Genomic DNA, 13204 nt, shown 5'->3' with positions numbered 1-13204 from the left:
CAAGATCTAACATCCATTTATGATAAAGACTCTCAACAAAATGGTATGGAAGGAAAGTACCTCAACATAATAAAGGCTATATGTGACAAACCAACAGCCAACGTCATACTTAACAGTGAAAAACTAAAAGCTATCCCACTGAGAACAGGAACAAGACAAGGGTGCCCACTCTCGTCACTCCTCTTCAACATAGTACTGGAGGTTTTGGCCAGAGCAATTAGGCAATAAAAAAAAAAAAAGAAGTATTCATGTTGGAAGGGAATAAGTGAAACTCTTGCTGTTTTCAGATGACATGATTCTATATATAGAAAACCCTGAAGAATCCACCAGAAAAGTATTAGAAATAATTAACAACTACAGCAAAGTTGCAGAGTATGAAATCAACTTACAAAAATCAGTTGCATTTCTATACACTAATAATGAACTAGTAGAAAGAGAAGTCAAGGATACAACCCTATTTACAATTGCAACAAAAAGAATAAAATATCTAGGGGTAAATTTAACCAAGGAGGTGAAAGACCTATACACTGAAAAGTGTAGCACATTATTGAAAGAAATCAAAGATGACATGAAGAAATGAAAAGATATTCCATGCACATGGATTGGACGAATAAACATAGTTAAAATCTTCATGGGGGCCGGCCTGGTGGCGTGGCGGTTAAGTGTGTGTACTCTGCTGCTGTAGCCCGGGGTTCGCAGTTTTGGATCTCAGGTGCGCACCGACGCACCACTTGTCAACCCACGCTGTGGCAGCATCCCATATACAGTAGAGGAAGATGGGCACAGATCTTAGCCCAGGGCCAATCTTCCTCAGCAAAAAGAGGAGGATTGGCATCGCTTGTTAGTTCAGGGCTAATCTTCCTCACACACACAAAAAAATCTTCATATTACCTAAAACAATCTACAGATTTAGTGCAATCCCAATCACATTCTTCACAGAAACAGAGCAAAGAATCCTAAAATTGATGTGGAACAACAAAAGACCCCAAATAGCAAAAGCAATCCTGAGAAAAAAGAACAAAGCTGGAGGCATCACAATACCTGACTTCAAAATATACTACAAAGCGATAGTAATCAAAACAGCATGACACTGGCACAAAAACATGCACACAGATCAATGGAATAGAATTGAAAGCCCAGAAATAAACCCACACATCTATGGACAGCTAATCTTTGACGTAGGAGCCAAGAACATACAACGGAGAAAGGAAAGTCTCTTCAATAAATAGTGTTTGGAAAACTGGACAGCCATGTGCAAAAGAATGAAAGTATACCATTATCTTACACCATACACAAAAATTAACTCCAAATGGATTAAAGATTGGAATGTAAGACCTGAAACCATAAAATTCTTAGAAGAGAATACAGGCAGTACACTCTTTGACATCAGTCTTAGCATCATCTTTTTGAATACCATGTCTACTCAGGCAAGGGAAACAAAAGAAAAAATAAACAAATAGAATTACATCATACTAAGAGCTTCTGCAAGGCAAAGCAAACGATGAACAAAACGAAAAGACAGACCACCAACTGGGAGAAAATATTTGCAAATCATGTATCTGACGAGAGATTGATTTCCAAAATATGTAAAGAACTCATATATCTCAAAAACAAAGAAACAAACAACCTGATCAAAAAATGGGCAGAGGATATAACAGACATTTTTCCAGAGAAGATATACAGATGGCCAATAGGCACATGAAAAGATGTTTGACATCACTAACTATTACGGAAATGCAAATCAAAACCACAATGAGATATCCCCTTACACCTGTCAGAGTGGCCATAATTACCAAGACAAAAAATAACAAATGTTGGAGAGGATGTGGAGAAAAGGGAATCCTCATACATGGCTGGTGGGAACGTAAACTGGTTCAGCCACTATGGAAAACAGTATGGAGACCTCTCAAAAAATTAGAAACAGAAATACCATATGATCCAGCTATCCCACTACTGAGTATTTATCCAAAGAACTTGAAACCTACAATTCAAAGAAACTTATGCACCCCTGTGTTCATTGCAGCATTACTCACAATAGCCAAGACGTGGAAGCAACCCAAGTGCCTGTCAACTGATCAATGGATAAAGATGTGGTATGTATGTATGTGTGTATACACACACACACACACACACACACACACACACACACACAGTGGAATACTACTCAGCCATAAAAAAGACAAAATCATCTCATTTGCAACAACGTGGATGGACCTTGAGGGTATGATGTTAAGCAAAATAAGTCAGACAGAGAAAGACAAACACTGCATGATTTCATTCACATGTGGAAGATAAACAAGCACATGGATAAAGAGAACAGATTAGTAGTTACCAGAGGGGAAGGGGGTGGGAGAAGAGTGAAAGGAGTAAAGGGACACACATGTATGCTTTCGGATAACAACTAGACTATTGGTGAACACGATGTATTCTACACAGAAACTGAAATATAGTGATGTACACCTGAAATTTACACAATGTTATAAGCCAATATGACCTCACTAAAAAAAAAAAGGTCCATTTTAAATTTTGATGACGTGGCCAAATGTCTGTTCACAGAGGTTTTCAATTTTTACATGCAAGAGCATCTGTCCATTTGGTCAGCACTGTGTGCTATCAAACTTTTGTTAGGAAAAATGTATTTAAGGACTTTAGAAAATACTTATGAAGTATTGTTAAGTTAAAAAAGCAAGACCCAAAATTTTATGTACAGCAAATGCAAATGTATATTGGAAGAGATTATGCCGAAATATTAGCAGTGGTTATCTTAAATGTATTGATCATTAAATTTCATGTCATAATTACTTTAGTAGTGTTATTTAACTTCGTTAGCAAAATTTCCCAAATTTTTTATAGACCCTTGGATATAGTACACATTTTACTTGTGTTTTTTTTTCCACAACACCTCTGCAGGTGATAAGCTTAAGTGTTGCAGGAATGAATGAGTAGTATTTTCCAGCAGCAAGGACAACCATTTGCAATTTGCAATCTTGCCACCAGGTGGTGGAGGAGAGTTAAAATTCAGGGATCTTTGAGGCCTGAGAGGCGAAAATCAAGTAGAACTACCGTGAAAGCTTGTAAGGCTTTCTAAGACTTAAAAATATACGTATTAAAAATTAAAACTTAGACAATTAGAATTGTATCTAAACTGTTTGTTCCAAAATCTTCAAAACTTCCAGGAAAAATCTTGGTCCTGTCTTTGGCACTTTCGGTTTTTTTTGTTTTTTTATAATTTTATTATTTTTTTCCCCAAAGCCCCAGTAGATAGTTGTATGTCATAGCTGCACGTTCTTCTAGTTGGTGTATTTGGGACCTGGCCACCGCCGGGGGTTCCCAACCCGGGCCGCCAGCAGCGGAGCGCGCGCGCTTAGCCGCTAAGCCACGGTCAGGCCCTACACTTCGGCTTCTTCCATCTCCCTGGTTAGCGGCTATTTCTCACACCTCCTGTGGCTTAGTTTGTTTACTGTGGCCTCTCCTGCACCCGGATGGTGCTGCCAGGCTTCTCTGCCTTCCTTCTAACCCCACTGCTCTCCAAAGACATGAACAACCAGATAAATGGATGCGTGCCCTTGGAATAACCCAGGGCTGGAGGACCCCTCTCCGTCTTTGTAGGTGTGGATGACTCTACAGGTGGGATTCATTACAGTGGGACTGGGGGTGGTTTTACCAGGCAGAACCTTTTAGCTGTCCTTCAAATCACCCCTTTCAAAAGCGATTGCCCTTTCACTGTGTCTAGAATGAGCTAGAACCTGATTAAGAAGCAAATGCTTGCCTCTCCAGGCCCTGGGTTGTGCGCTGGGCATCAGCACTCAGTCTTGGTCCTGGTGACCTTCATCCAGCACCTACTCTCTGCTTAGGGTGGATCTGCCCCAGGAGCGGTGTTCGTCTTTGGCCCTGGCCCCCTTTAGAAGGCTGGAGCTCTAAGCCAGCCCTTTATCCCTTAAATACTCTGTGATCTTAGACAAGTCATTCAGCCTCTCTGGGTCTCAGTTTTGGCTCAGAGAGTGTAGCAGGCAGCAGTACTTTGTCCCAGAGTGCCTTATTACTACAAAGCAAGGAGGAGTCTGCCTCGCCCTGGGGTTATGTTTTTAGGGGTGGAAGTGGAGGGAGAGGAAGGAAGCTCTGGGCTCCTATTGCTGAGGTGGGATTGCTGGGAAGGGTCTTGGGTCCTGAGAATGAGGAAGGGGTCAGGGAGGGGCTGAGCTCCTGGACGCCCTGAAAGGGCCTCACTAAGGGACCTAGAGTCAAGGGGAAACAATATCAATGACCTTTCCACGGCTTTTAGACTAAAAAGTGGCCGAAGGGCTGATCTGCAGCGGGTGCACCTGAGGTCGTGCACACGACTCGCTGAAGTGTCTTCACCTCACGCGACCGCTGGCATTGTCAGTCCCCAGGCTTTACGGAACTGACTCCTGGTCCACGCGACCACTTTTCCATCAGGCGAGGACTCCGCTGAGCCTGAATTTCTCTGCGAGGAATTCGGTCTGGGGAACAGGGAGCTTGTGGGCAGTAACTGAGCCTACTTGGGGCAGGCCACAGGATCAGTTCCTTCCAATCCTCAAAGTCTTCCTGAAAGAGGGGGAAATTTAGGGTTCCCTAGTTGAGCGTTGCCTGACGCCCGGGGCTTGAAATCTGCCTAGGTCCCCGCACGGGACACGAGGGCGGCGCGTCCAGGCTTGGGTTTCCCGCGGGGCGGGAGCGAGCAGCGCGGAATCGGGCGTGGTCTAGGACCCAGGGCGGGCCTCCGGCCGGCTGTGGGACTCCGAGGAGGCGGCTGCGGGACCGCGGGCCGTGACTGTCCGGCTGTGACCCGCCGCCCCGGCTCCGCTCCAGCTCCGCTCCGCACCCCCGACGCACGGCCATGACGGGCTCCCTGTTCAAGGGGAACTTCTGGGTAAGTCGGCGGGGCGGGCGGCCGGTCGCCGGCTCGGGACCCCGGGCGGGGGGGCCAGCGCGGCGCCACTCCAGGACTGTGCGCGGAGCCGGCTGGGGACCGTGTCCCGAGCGCACGCCGGCCCGCCGGTCCCTCTCCGCCGGCCCCCCGCCGCCGCGCGTCCTCGCGTCCCCGGGCTCCGGGCTCCGGTCCCCGGACCCCCAGCAGCGCGTCCTCCCGCGGGCGGCTGTAGCCCGAGCCTCGTCGAGTCGGGACATCCACCCTCATCGCGCAGGTGAGGAAACCGAGACCCAAAGGGAGCGGCGACCTGTCCGGGGAGAGTCGCCGGTGGCCCCGGAGGCTGCGCCGCGCGCGGATTTGGGGAGACTTGACAGCGGCAGTCACCCCGAGGGTCCGCGGGAACGCACAGTCCGTCCCAGCCCCGTTAGCGCCAGACTTCCCCCGCAGACCCTCGAGGGCTTCTCTTGCAGAAGCGTCCTCCCGTCGGGCAGCCGTGTTTCCTGAGCCCCCTCCCCGGGCCTTGGCCCAGCCCAGAGGGAGGCGATGCCTGTGTGAGACACTCCCAGCTGGGGGGGCCATCACAGGAGGTAGCACCGGTCCAGCTAGTAGGCAGCAGGTCTGCTTGTCCCCCTTCCTCTGTCTAGTGCCCCCTTCCCCTCTCCTCTCACTCCCCAGGTGCCCCTCAGGGTCTGTATCCCCTCCGGAGGAGGAACCACTCTCATCCCTTTAAGGCAGAAGCAAGAAGGAAACACACCTCAGAGCTGACCTACAGCTGCCAAGTGGCCCGACTTCTTACTTGGGACCCTGCTTGCCCTCCATTTAGCTTCACAGCTGCCTGGCAGGTCCCTATCCCCCCTCGTGGGTTGCTGGGTCGAGAAACCTGGCTCTGTGGCCTCAGGGACACAGTTTAGACCCTTTTTCTAGAGTTTTCAAAGTTCTTCTGGGGCACTACCCACTTCTAGGGTGCAGGGCTGTGGAGCATCACGGAGAGGGTGAATGACCTCACAGTTGGCCCTGTGAGGAGGCCTGGGAATTCGTCAGGTAGATTATAGGACTTTTGGGTCCCAAAACAGACATTATGGGAAAAAGCAGGGCAGAGAGACCTGCCTTTCCCCACCTCAAAAAGTGTGACACCCAGTTTTCAGATCTCAGCCCAAGTATGACCCTTCAGGGAAGCCTTTCCTGATTGCACCCGATAGGCCCTGTCACCTGCTCACATGGCACACATTCTGTTCCTTTTTTTTTTTTTTTTTTTTTTTTTTAAAGATTTTATTTATTTTATTTTTTCCCCCCAAAGCCCCAGTAGATAGTTGTATGTCACAGCTGCACATCCTTCTAGTTGCTGTATGTGGGACTCGGCCTCAGGATGGACGGAGAAGTGGTGCCTCAATGTGCACCCGGGATCCGAACCCGGGCCACCAGCATTGCAGCGCGCGCACTTAACCACCAAGCCACAGGGCCGGCCCGATTCTGTTCCTTTATAGCATTTGTTCATTTATAGTTTTGAATTCGGGGGCCTACAAACATGTGAGCATGTTGTGGACAGGTACTGTGCTGGCTCTCAGTGCCACCGCCCCTTGCACAGGCTGACCACAGTGGGTGCTCAGCAAATAGTTGTTGAATGACTAAAGTGGATCTGTAAGGCCCACAGGGCATGTGACCAGGGGAGAGCAGCAGCCTCCATCCCCTGAGGGCTCCCAGGCCGCTGTAAAGCTGCTCCCAATGCGTACTTGCAGGAGTGGTTAGGGGAGGGGCAGAAATGAGGTCTGGGTTGGGACTTAGCCGTTGGGTGAAGGTCTGGGGGAAAGGACTTTCTCGGCTTATGCTTTGAGAAGGTGTCTGACATCCTGAGAAATAGTTTGCAAAGGTGATCCTCCATCTCTAATTTCCAGGGACGCTTTCTGTCAAATAATAAAAACAATAATAGCTAACATTCCTGTGTACAGTCTGTGGCATACACCTTTCTAAATGCTTTACACACGCTACTCATTTAAGCTTCACAATTACCCTATGGGGTAGATTACTTACTATCCCACTTTAAATTTTTTTTCTTTCCCGCAAAGCCCCAGTAGATAGTTGTATGTCATAGCTGCACATCCTTCTAGTTGCTGTACGTGGGACGCGGCCTCAGCGTGGCTGGAGAAGCGCTGCGTCTGTGCGTGCCCGGGATCCGAACCTGGGCCGCCAGCAGCGGAGCGCGCGCAGTTAACCGCTAAGCCACGGGGCCGGCCCTTACTATCACATTTTACAGATGAGGAAACTGAGTGGCAGAAAGGTTAAGCAACATTTGCAAGGTCCTAGAGCTGTTAAATGGTCGAGCAGGACTCTGCATGGACTAAATGCTCAGTGGGTGCCTTCAACAAGGCTGGTGCTCAGCGAGAGTGTCCCAGCATAGCTGTCTGCATGGCCCCTTTGGCACTGCCAGAGGTAGACAGTCGGTCACCATTGGACCTTCACGTGAATGTTTCTTTCTCCTCCAGCTCCAACCATGAGCTCCTGGAGGGTAGGCACTGGGTGTCACCATCAGCTGAGCCTCCAGCACCTGCCATAGTGCCTTACATATGGATGCACAGGAATCAGGCAGACAGGACAGTCAGCCAGGACCTGGGAGAAACTGCTGGGGACCTCAGGGGCTGCCTGCAAGGCTTTCAAAACACTCTCAGGAGATGGGGGGGTGGGCAAGGCTGTTGTGAGCACTGAGGGGATGGAGATAACTTTCAGGTTTCAAGGATGAGAAAGTTGTGATTAGATAAGGTAGAAACCTTTGGAAACACAAGTGGGAATCAGTTGATTGAATTTAATAAATATTTATGACATACTTTCTCTGTGTAAGGAGCTCTAATGGAGGTGGCATTTGTAGGAGTAAGACCACCATCTTGGTTAGATTCCTCCTGAGCAAGCGAGGAAGGGAGGGCAGGCTTTGGCCTTGATGCCTGGCCTCAAGGATGTGGAGGAGGAAGGGGCAGGAGGTGGCAGAAGAGGGTAGAAGAGGTCCGTTCCAGGGTGGAGACCACAGGGAGGGGGAGAGGAGGAGGCAGGTGGGAGGAACGCAGAGGGTAGAAGAGGTCAAAGCCACAGGACAAGGTTACCAGTTGAAGGTGGGCAGTAGGAGAGAGGAAAGGAGGGCTGGGAGGAGGCTCTGTGTAAGGTGAACTGGAGAATGGGGTGTGGGGCCCCAAAATGAGGAAGTCGGGAGGAGGAACTGGTTTTTGGGGAAAGAAGGAGGAGGAGGAGGCAGAAGCGATATTAACAATATTTAACCACAGGGGTAGCACTGGCGAGGACCAAAGCCGCAGCATCCTGAAGCTCCCCCCAGCCTTTGGCCCCCAGTACCGTGCCAGGGTTGTTTGCTATGGGGAGATCTTGGGAGGGGAGTGTCCTGGGCAGGGGGCAGGGTGCCAGGTGGCAGAGTTTGGAAGTATTTTAATGTTTTAACAACCAGTGCAAACATGTCAATGAGTATTCCCTGGTGTCTGGCCGTCAACATGCTGGATTTGAGGGGCTGGTGGAGATGGCCCCTGCCCCTTGGAAAGGGTGTCCAGCGAAGAGTTCACAGAACAGGATTAAGTACAGAAGTGTCATCAGTGACCAGCAGGGGCTCTGAGGTGGACTGGCCAGGTCTGAATCCCGGATCTGCCCCTTACTAGCTGGGTGACCTTGGGCAGGTTACTTCAACGTCTGAAGCCTCAGTTTTTCCATGAATGAAAATAGGGATAATAACAGTGTCTACTCCATAGGATTTTGCGAGGATTAAACCAGAGTTTAGTAAGTGCCTGGCACATGGTGAGCACTTGTGATTGTCAGCTATTATTATCATCAGCACAGAGGTGACAATTAAAGGAAGTGTATGACAGTCATTCAAGGAGACAGAATGAAGAGTTAAGAAGCACTCTTGGTGAATGCCTGTGTTTAGGCCAGAGGAGAGAAGGGACATTTCGAGAAAGAGAGGCAGACATGTAGGGATACAACTGGGACAGAGCCATCACAGACAGGCCCAAGAGAGGAATGTTCCATGGAAGTTTGCAGGCCCACAGTCAAGTTAGGTAGATCTTTCTGAAAAGCTATGAGTCAGCACATACTTTATAATCACATTCAAATGCCATGGGGAGTTTATTTAAAGGAACCTTTTGGTAGATCTGTTTGAAAAGGGAATAGTCTGTTCTTTAAAACTGGGATCGGCCCCAACTGAGTTTCCTGACATGAAGCTCACCTGTGTGTCGTTTCTCTTCCCTCTTTTCCTATACGTACCTTCTTTGTGGCCATGCAGTTAAGCCGTGCTGTGTAATTTATCTTGGTTAACGTTGATGGTACCTTGTCAAAATAAGATGGTGATTTTGGATGTGGTTTCTAGGGCTCCGGGGAAGTGGCCAGGCCACAGTAGAGGAAAAAATCCCAGACTTTGGCATCATCTGACACAAGTGTCTTCCACATGTGGACATGCACAGGTGACTGTAGAACCTGTGCGAGAAGAGGTTGACGTCCTCCCACTACAGGAGATTCCCATGCTCCTCACTTGGGTGTGAGGCCTGACCTGTCTGTGTACGTCCTTTATTTTTTATTTTATTTTATTTTATTTATTTTTTTCCCCCAAAGCCCCAGTAGGTAGTTGTATGTCATAGCTGCACATCCTTCTAGTTGCTGTATGTGGGACTCGGCCTCAGCATGGCCGGAGAAGTGGTGCGTTGGTGCACGCCCGGGATCCGAACACCGGCTGCCAGCAGCAGAGCGCGCGCACTTAACCGCTAAGCCACGGGGCCGGCCCCTATGTATGTCCTTTAGATCCTCATTTTGACCCAGCCTTCCTGATTCTCAAGGCTCTTGGTCTAGACCAGCTTCCTAGTCCCTGTCGCAGCACTCTCCCCCCACCGTCTGCATCTGCAGCAGGCTGGGCCTCTCTGCTCTGCCTGGGGAGTGACCAGGGCAAGTCTTGGGCCTGTTTGAACTGCTCATTGCCCCCTGTCCACCCAGAGCTGTCCTTCTGCTCCAAATCTTTGACCAGTTTGGAATCTTGTCATTCTGGGACTGACCAGAGCTTGAGCTGCGGCTGCATCCAGCTTTGCTTAATGACTTTTCTCTATACAGTGCCCTAGATCAGTACGGGAAGCTGCTTTTTCCCCCCTTAAACAAACAGAGAAGAAAACAGGTTATAAGGTAGACCCTTCATGCTGACCCCAAGTGCTATTTTACACAGTGGTTGGGCTGTTGCTTTAATTTTTTTAATACTCTCTCTTGGAAACACATGGATAGGGCTATTTTGTATTGTCTTGCCTAGTGGCAAAACGCAAGATGAAGTCACTGACAATTACCTCACTCCAATTCATTCTGCAGCCAATGGGATCCATCTTGAAAATAATTATCAAAATCCTTTTTTCTTGTTTTATTTTCCTAAAAATTTAATAAGAGAGGCATAGGACCTATCTTTTAAGGAAAGTAAAAAATTCCAGCTTTTCTCAACATCATTATGCAGAAACTCCTTAGCTCTTCCTTCTGGTAGTCACCACCATTTTATAAAATAATATGATTAGACTGCACTTTCTCGATAGAGTAGTTTTAAACATTATCTATTGACTTTCTGCTGAAATAGACATTTAGCTCTTTTATATCACCGCATCTACTTCCCTATATAATTATATTGCTAGTCATAACTCTTTATTTAGAAATAATTTTGAAGTTACAGAAATCTTGAGTATAAAGAATTCACATATACCCTTCACTCAGATTCCCCAGTATTAAACCCAACTTGCTTTATTAGTCTCTGTCTCTCAATAGATATATATATTTTTCCCTAAACCATTGAAAATAAATATCGCTGTTTTGAAATCGGTAATCACTGTTTATGTTGTCGTAGCATACAAAGACTGTTTACTTCAAATCTAAGTAGCATGCTGTGATTACATCTCCATTCTTGTTTTTCCTGGACTTTCTAATTGCCTTTCTTTTTGTCATTATTCACCTTTGTCAGAGACTTTTTTTTAATACTCTAGCATATAAGGTGTTTAACAAACGAGAGTTTATTCACAGATTGAATTTACATAGTGAATGCAGAGTTCAGAGGTTGGTGTCTCAGAGGCTCATTATTGAAAGGACTAAAAATACATACAATACATGCATACATAAATACATACAGAGTAGTAAAAATTCATCCTGAAGTCAAAAGGATTTAGTATTTGCGAAACATGGTATAAGTGTGTATGGTGGATGCCTGTTAATTTATGAATTTTTCTGGTGAAAGCATCTATAGATTTTATCAGCCAGTCAAGGCAATATATTGGTTACAGTTGTTTCTTGGTATCTGCCCCAGGGGTTGGTTCCAGGACCCCAGCAGATACCAAAATACGCAGATGCTCAAGTCCCTTATATAAAATGGCATAGCATTTGCATATAACCTACATACATCCTCTGGTATACTTTAAATCATCTTTATATTACTTATAATACATAATACAATGTCAATGCATGTAAATAGTTGTTATACTGTATTGTTTAGAGAATAATGACAGGAAAAAACGTCTGTACATGTTCAGGACAGTGGCAGCCATCATAGGCCCTTGGATCCGAGGTTGGTTGAATCTGCAGATGAGAAACTTGCGGATGTGGAGGGCTGATTGTATGTATATTCAAATATATACAATATCCAAAGTACCTCTATTTATACGACAATGGATAGTTTTGCAATTAATTTTTGTAATTCTCATTTCCTATCTTCTAAATGCAATCAGAATGTCATTTTAATACATACTTTTTTACAGCATAAGTATCATCTAAATTTCAGTATTAATGAAAAGCTCACCCTGAGTAGGAAATGGCTGACATTTTTCTTTCTTTACCTACACAAGAAATCTCTAGCTTTAACAAAAAAGGAGCTTTAAATAAGAGGATCTGTTGGTTAGCTTCATAGAATGTCATTGTAATTTTTAAAAATATTGAACTATTAAAAATTTCTAACTAAATAAATGAGGATGCTTTAAGTTAAATAAGTAAGATATTGTTGCCAGGAATTTAAAAACTCTTACATAATAAAATCCTTGAAGACTGCAGAGCCGTACATCTCACTCCAGAAAAGTCAGGCAGCAGGAGACCAGATATTTTGGACAGCAGGGTTCAAATAGCTGCTGTGAGTCCTTCAACCTCCAACAACGGCTTTGTAACGTACCTCAGAGTCATAGGCTTCTTGTTTCCCAAACATCATGTATGTGAGAAAGTAGGAAAATCAGACTTCTCCAAGACACAGTAGACTTTGGCTTGTGTGTTTAAACCTGCTTTTTGGGATTAGCTCTGTCTTACTTTGTGCATTTGGGGCTGAAGGTCAGACAGGGGTCAAGAATGAGATTTCAACACATCTGATAGAGGTTTCTTCTTCACAAGAAGAGGAAAGCTTTTCCCCAGTTGGCCCTAATGTTCTTGTCTTAAACTCTTTGCACCATTTGTATGTATAAGGAGGCTCAGGGCAGCACAGGGCGATTTTAAAGTCCAATGCACAAATCCATAACATTCATCATTATCTGTCCTTGGGCACTATTATACAGCCTCATAGCTCATTTTCAAATATGGCTGTTGCATTAGCATTGACCAGGTCACGCTGGATTGCATTTGCAAATTAGAAACCAAGTAAAGACTTTCTTTTCTAACAGAAATTATCACAGCTAAATATTTGTGAAAGTAAAACAAAGGAGTATTCTCAGATATTTAAATGCTATATTTACTTGCTATTCTTTTTTTTTAAAAAAAGGCTGAAATGATCTTAAATATTTTTTCACAGATGACTGTTCATTCTTTAAACATATTACTGTTTGTTTATGGGGGTAGATTCCAGTTTCAAGTGCTTTTGTAATTCCCAAGATTGGTACTAGAAGTTCCACCTACCTCAATGACATCACTGATTTTACAACTATATTTTAGGAGAGGGAGACACACGCAGAGAGAATAAAGAATAATAAAAGTTGTAATGACAGAGCATGGCTGACTTCTGCCTCACACCCTCAATGTTCACACTGTGAAGTGCAGCCACAAAAAACTACTTGCTACACCCTCAGAGGACTGGGGAAGCAGAGTGGGGAGATGTTCTCTTGGCCCCGTTCCCAAGCCTTTGTATTGACCTCTACTCCTGCCTCCAGGTCTTGGTTAGGAGAATTTTTCTGAAAGTCCGATGCATACTTTTTTTTTTTTTTAAACCTTATTTATTTATTTTTCCCCCCAAAGCCCCAGTAGATAGTTGTATGTCACAGCTGCACATCCTTCCAGCTGCTGTATGTGGGACACGGCCTCAGAATGGCTGGATAAGTGGTGTGTTGGTGCGCGCCAGGGATCCGAACT

At 45.9% G+C, this 13204-nt stretch overlaps 1 protein-coding gene across 1 annotated transcript in view; it reads left to right on the top strand.

The window, feature by feature from the left end:
* Positions 1–4726: 4726 nt before the first annotated feature.
* PSTPIP2 (proline-serine-threonine phosphatase interacting protein 2) overlaps positions 4727–13204 on the top strand; it is a 78213-nt gene continuing 69735 nt past the window's right edge. Inside the window, exon 1 of the mRNA XM_014781385.2 lies at positions 4727–4891. Within this exon, the coding sequence (XP_014636871.2) occupies positions 4859–4891 (33 nt within the window). The 5' untranslated portion in view covers positions 4727–4858. The remainder of the gene's footprint in view (positions 4892–13204) is intronic.

Source organism: Ceratotherium simum, chromosome 14, assembly GCF_057802395.1.
Source record: "Ceratotherium simum simum isolate JZ-2026a chromosome 14, ASM5780239v1, whole genome shotgun sequence".
Lineage (NCBI taxonomy): Eukaryota > Metazoa > Chordata > Mammalia > Perissodactyla > Rhinocerotidae > Ceratotherium > Ceratotherium simum.
This window is presented reverse-complemented; position numbering and strand designations above follow the sequence as displayed.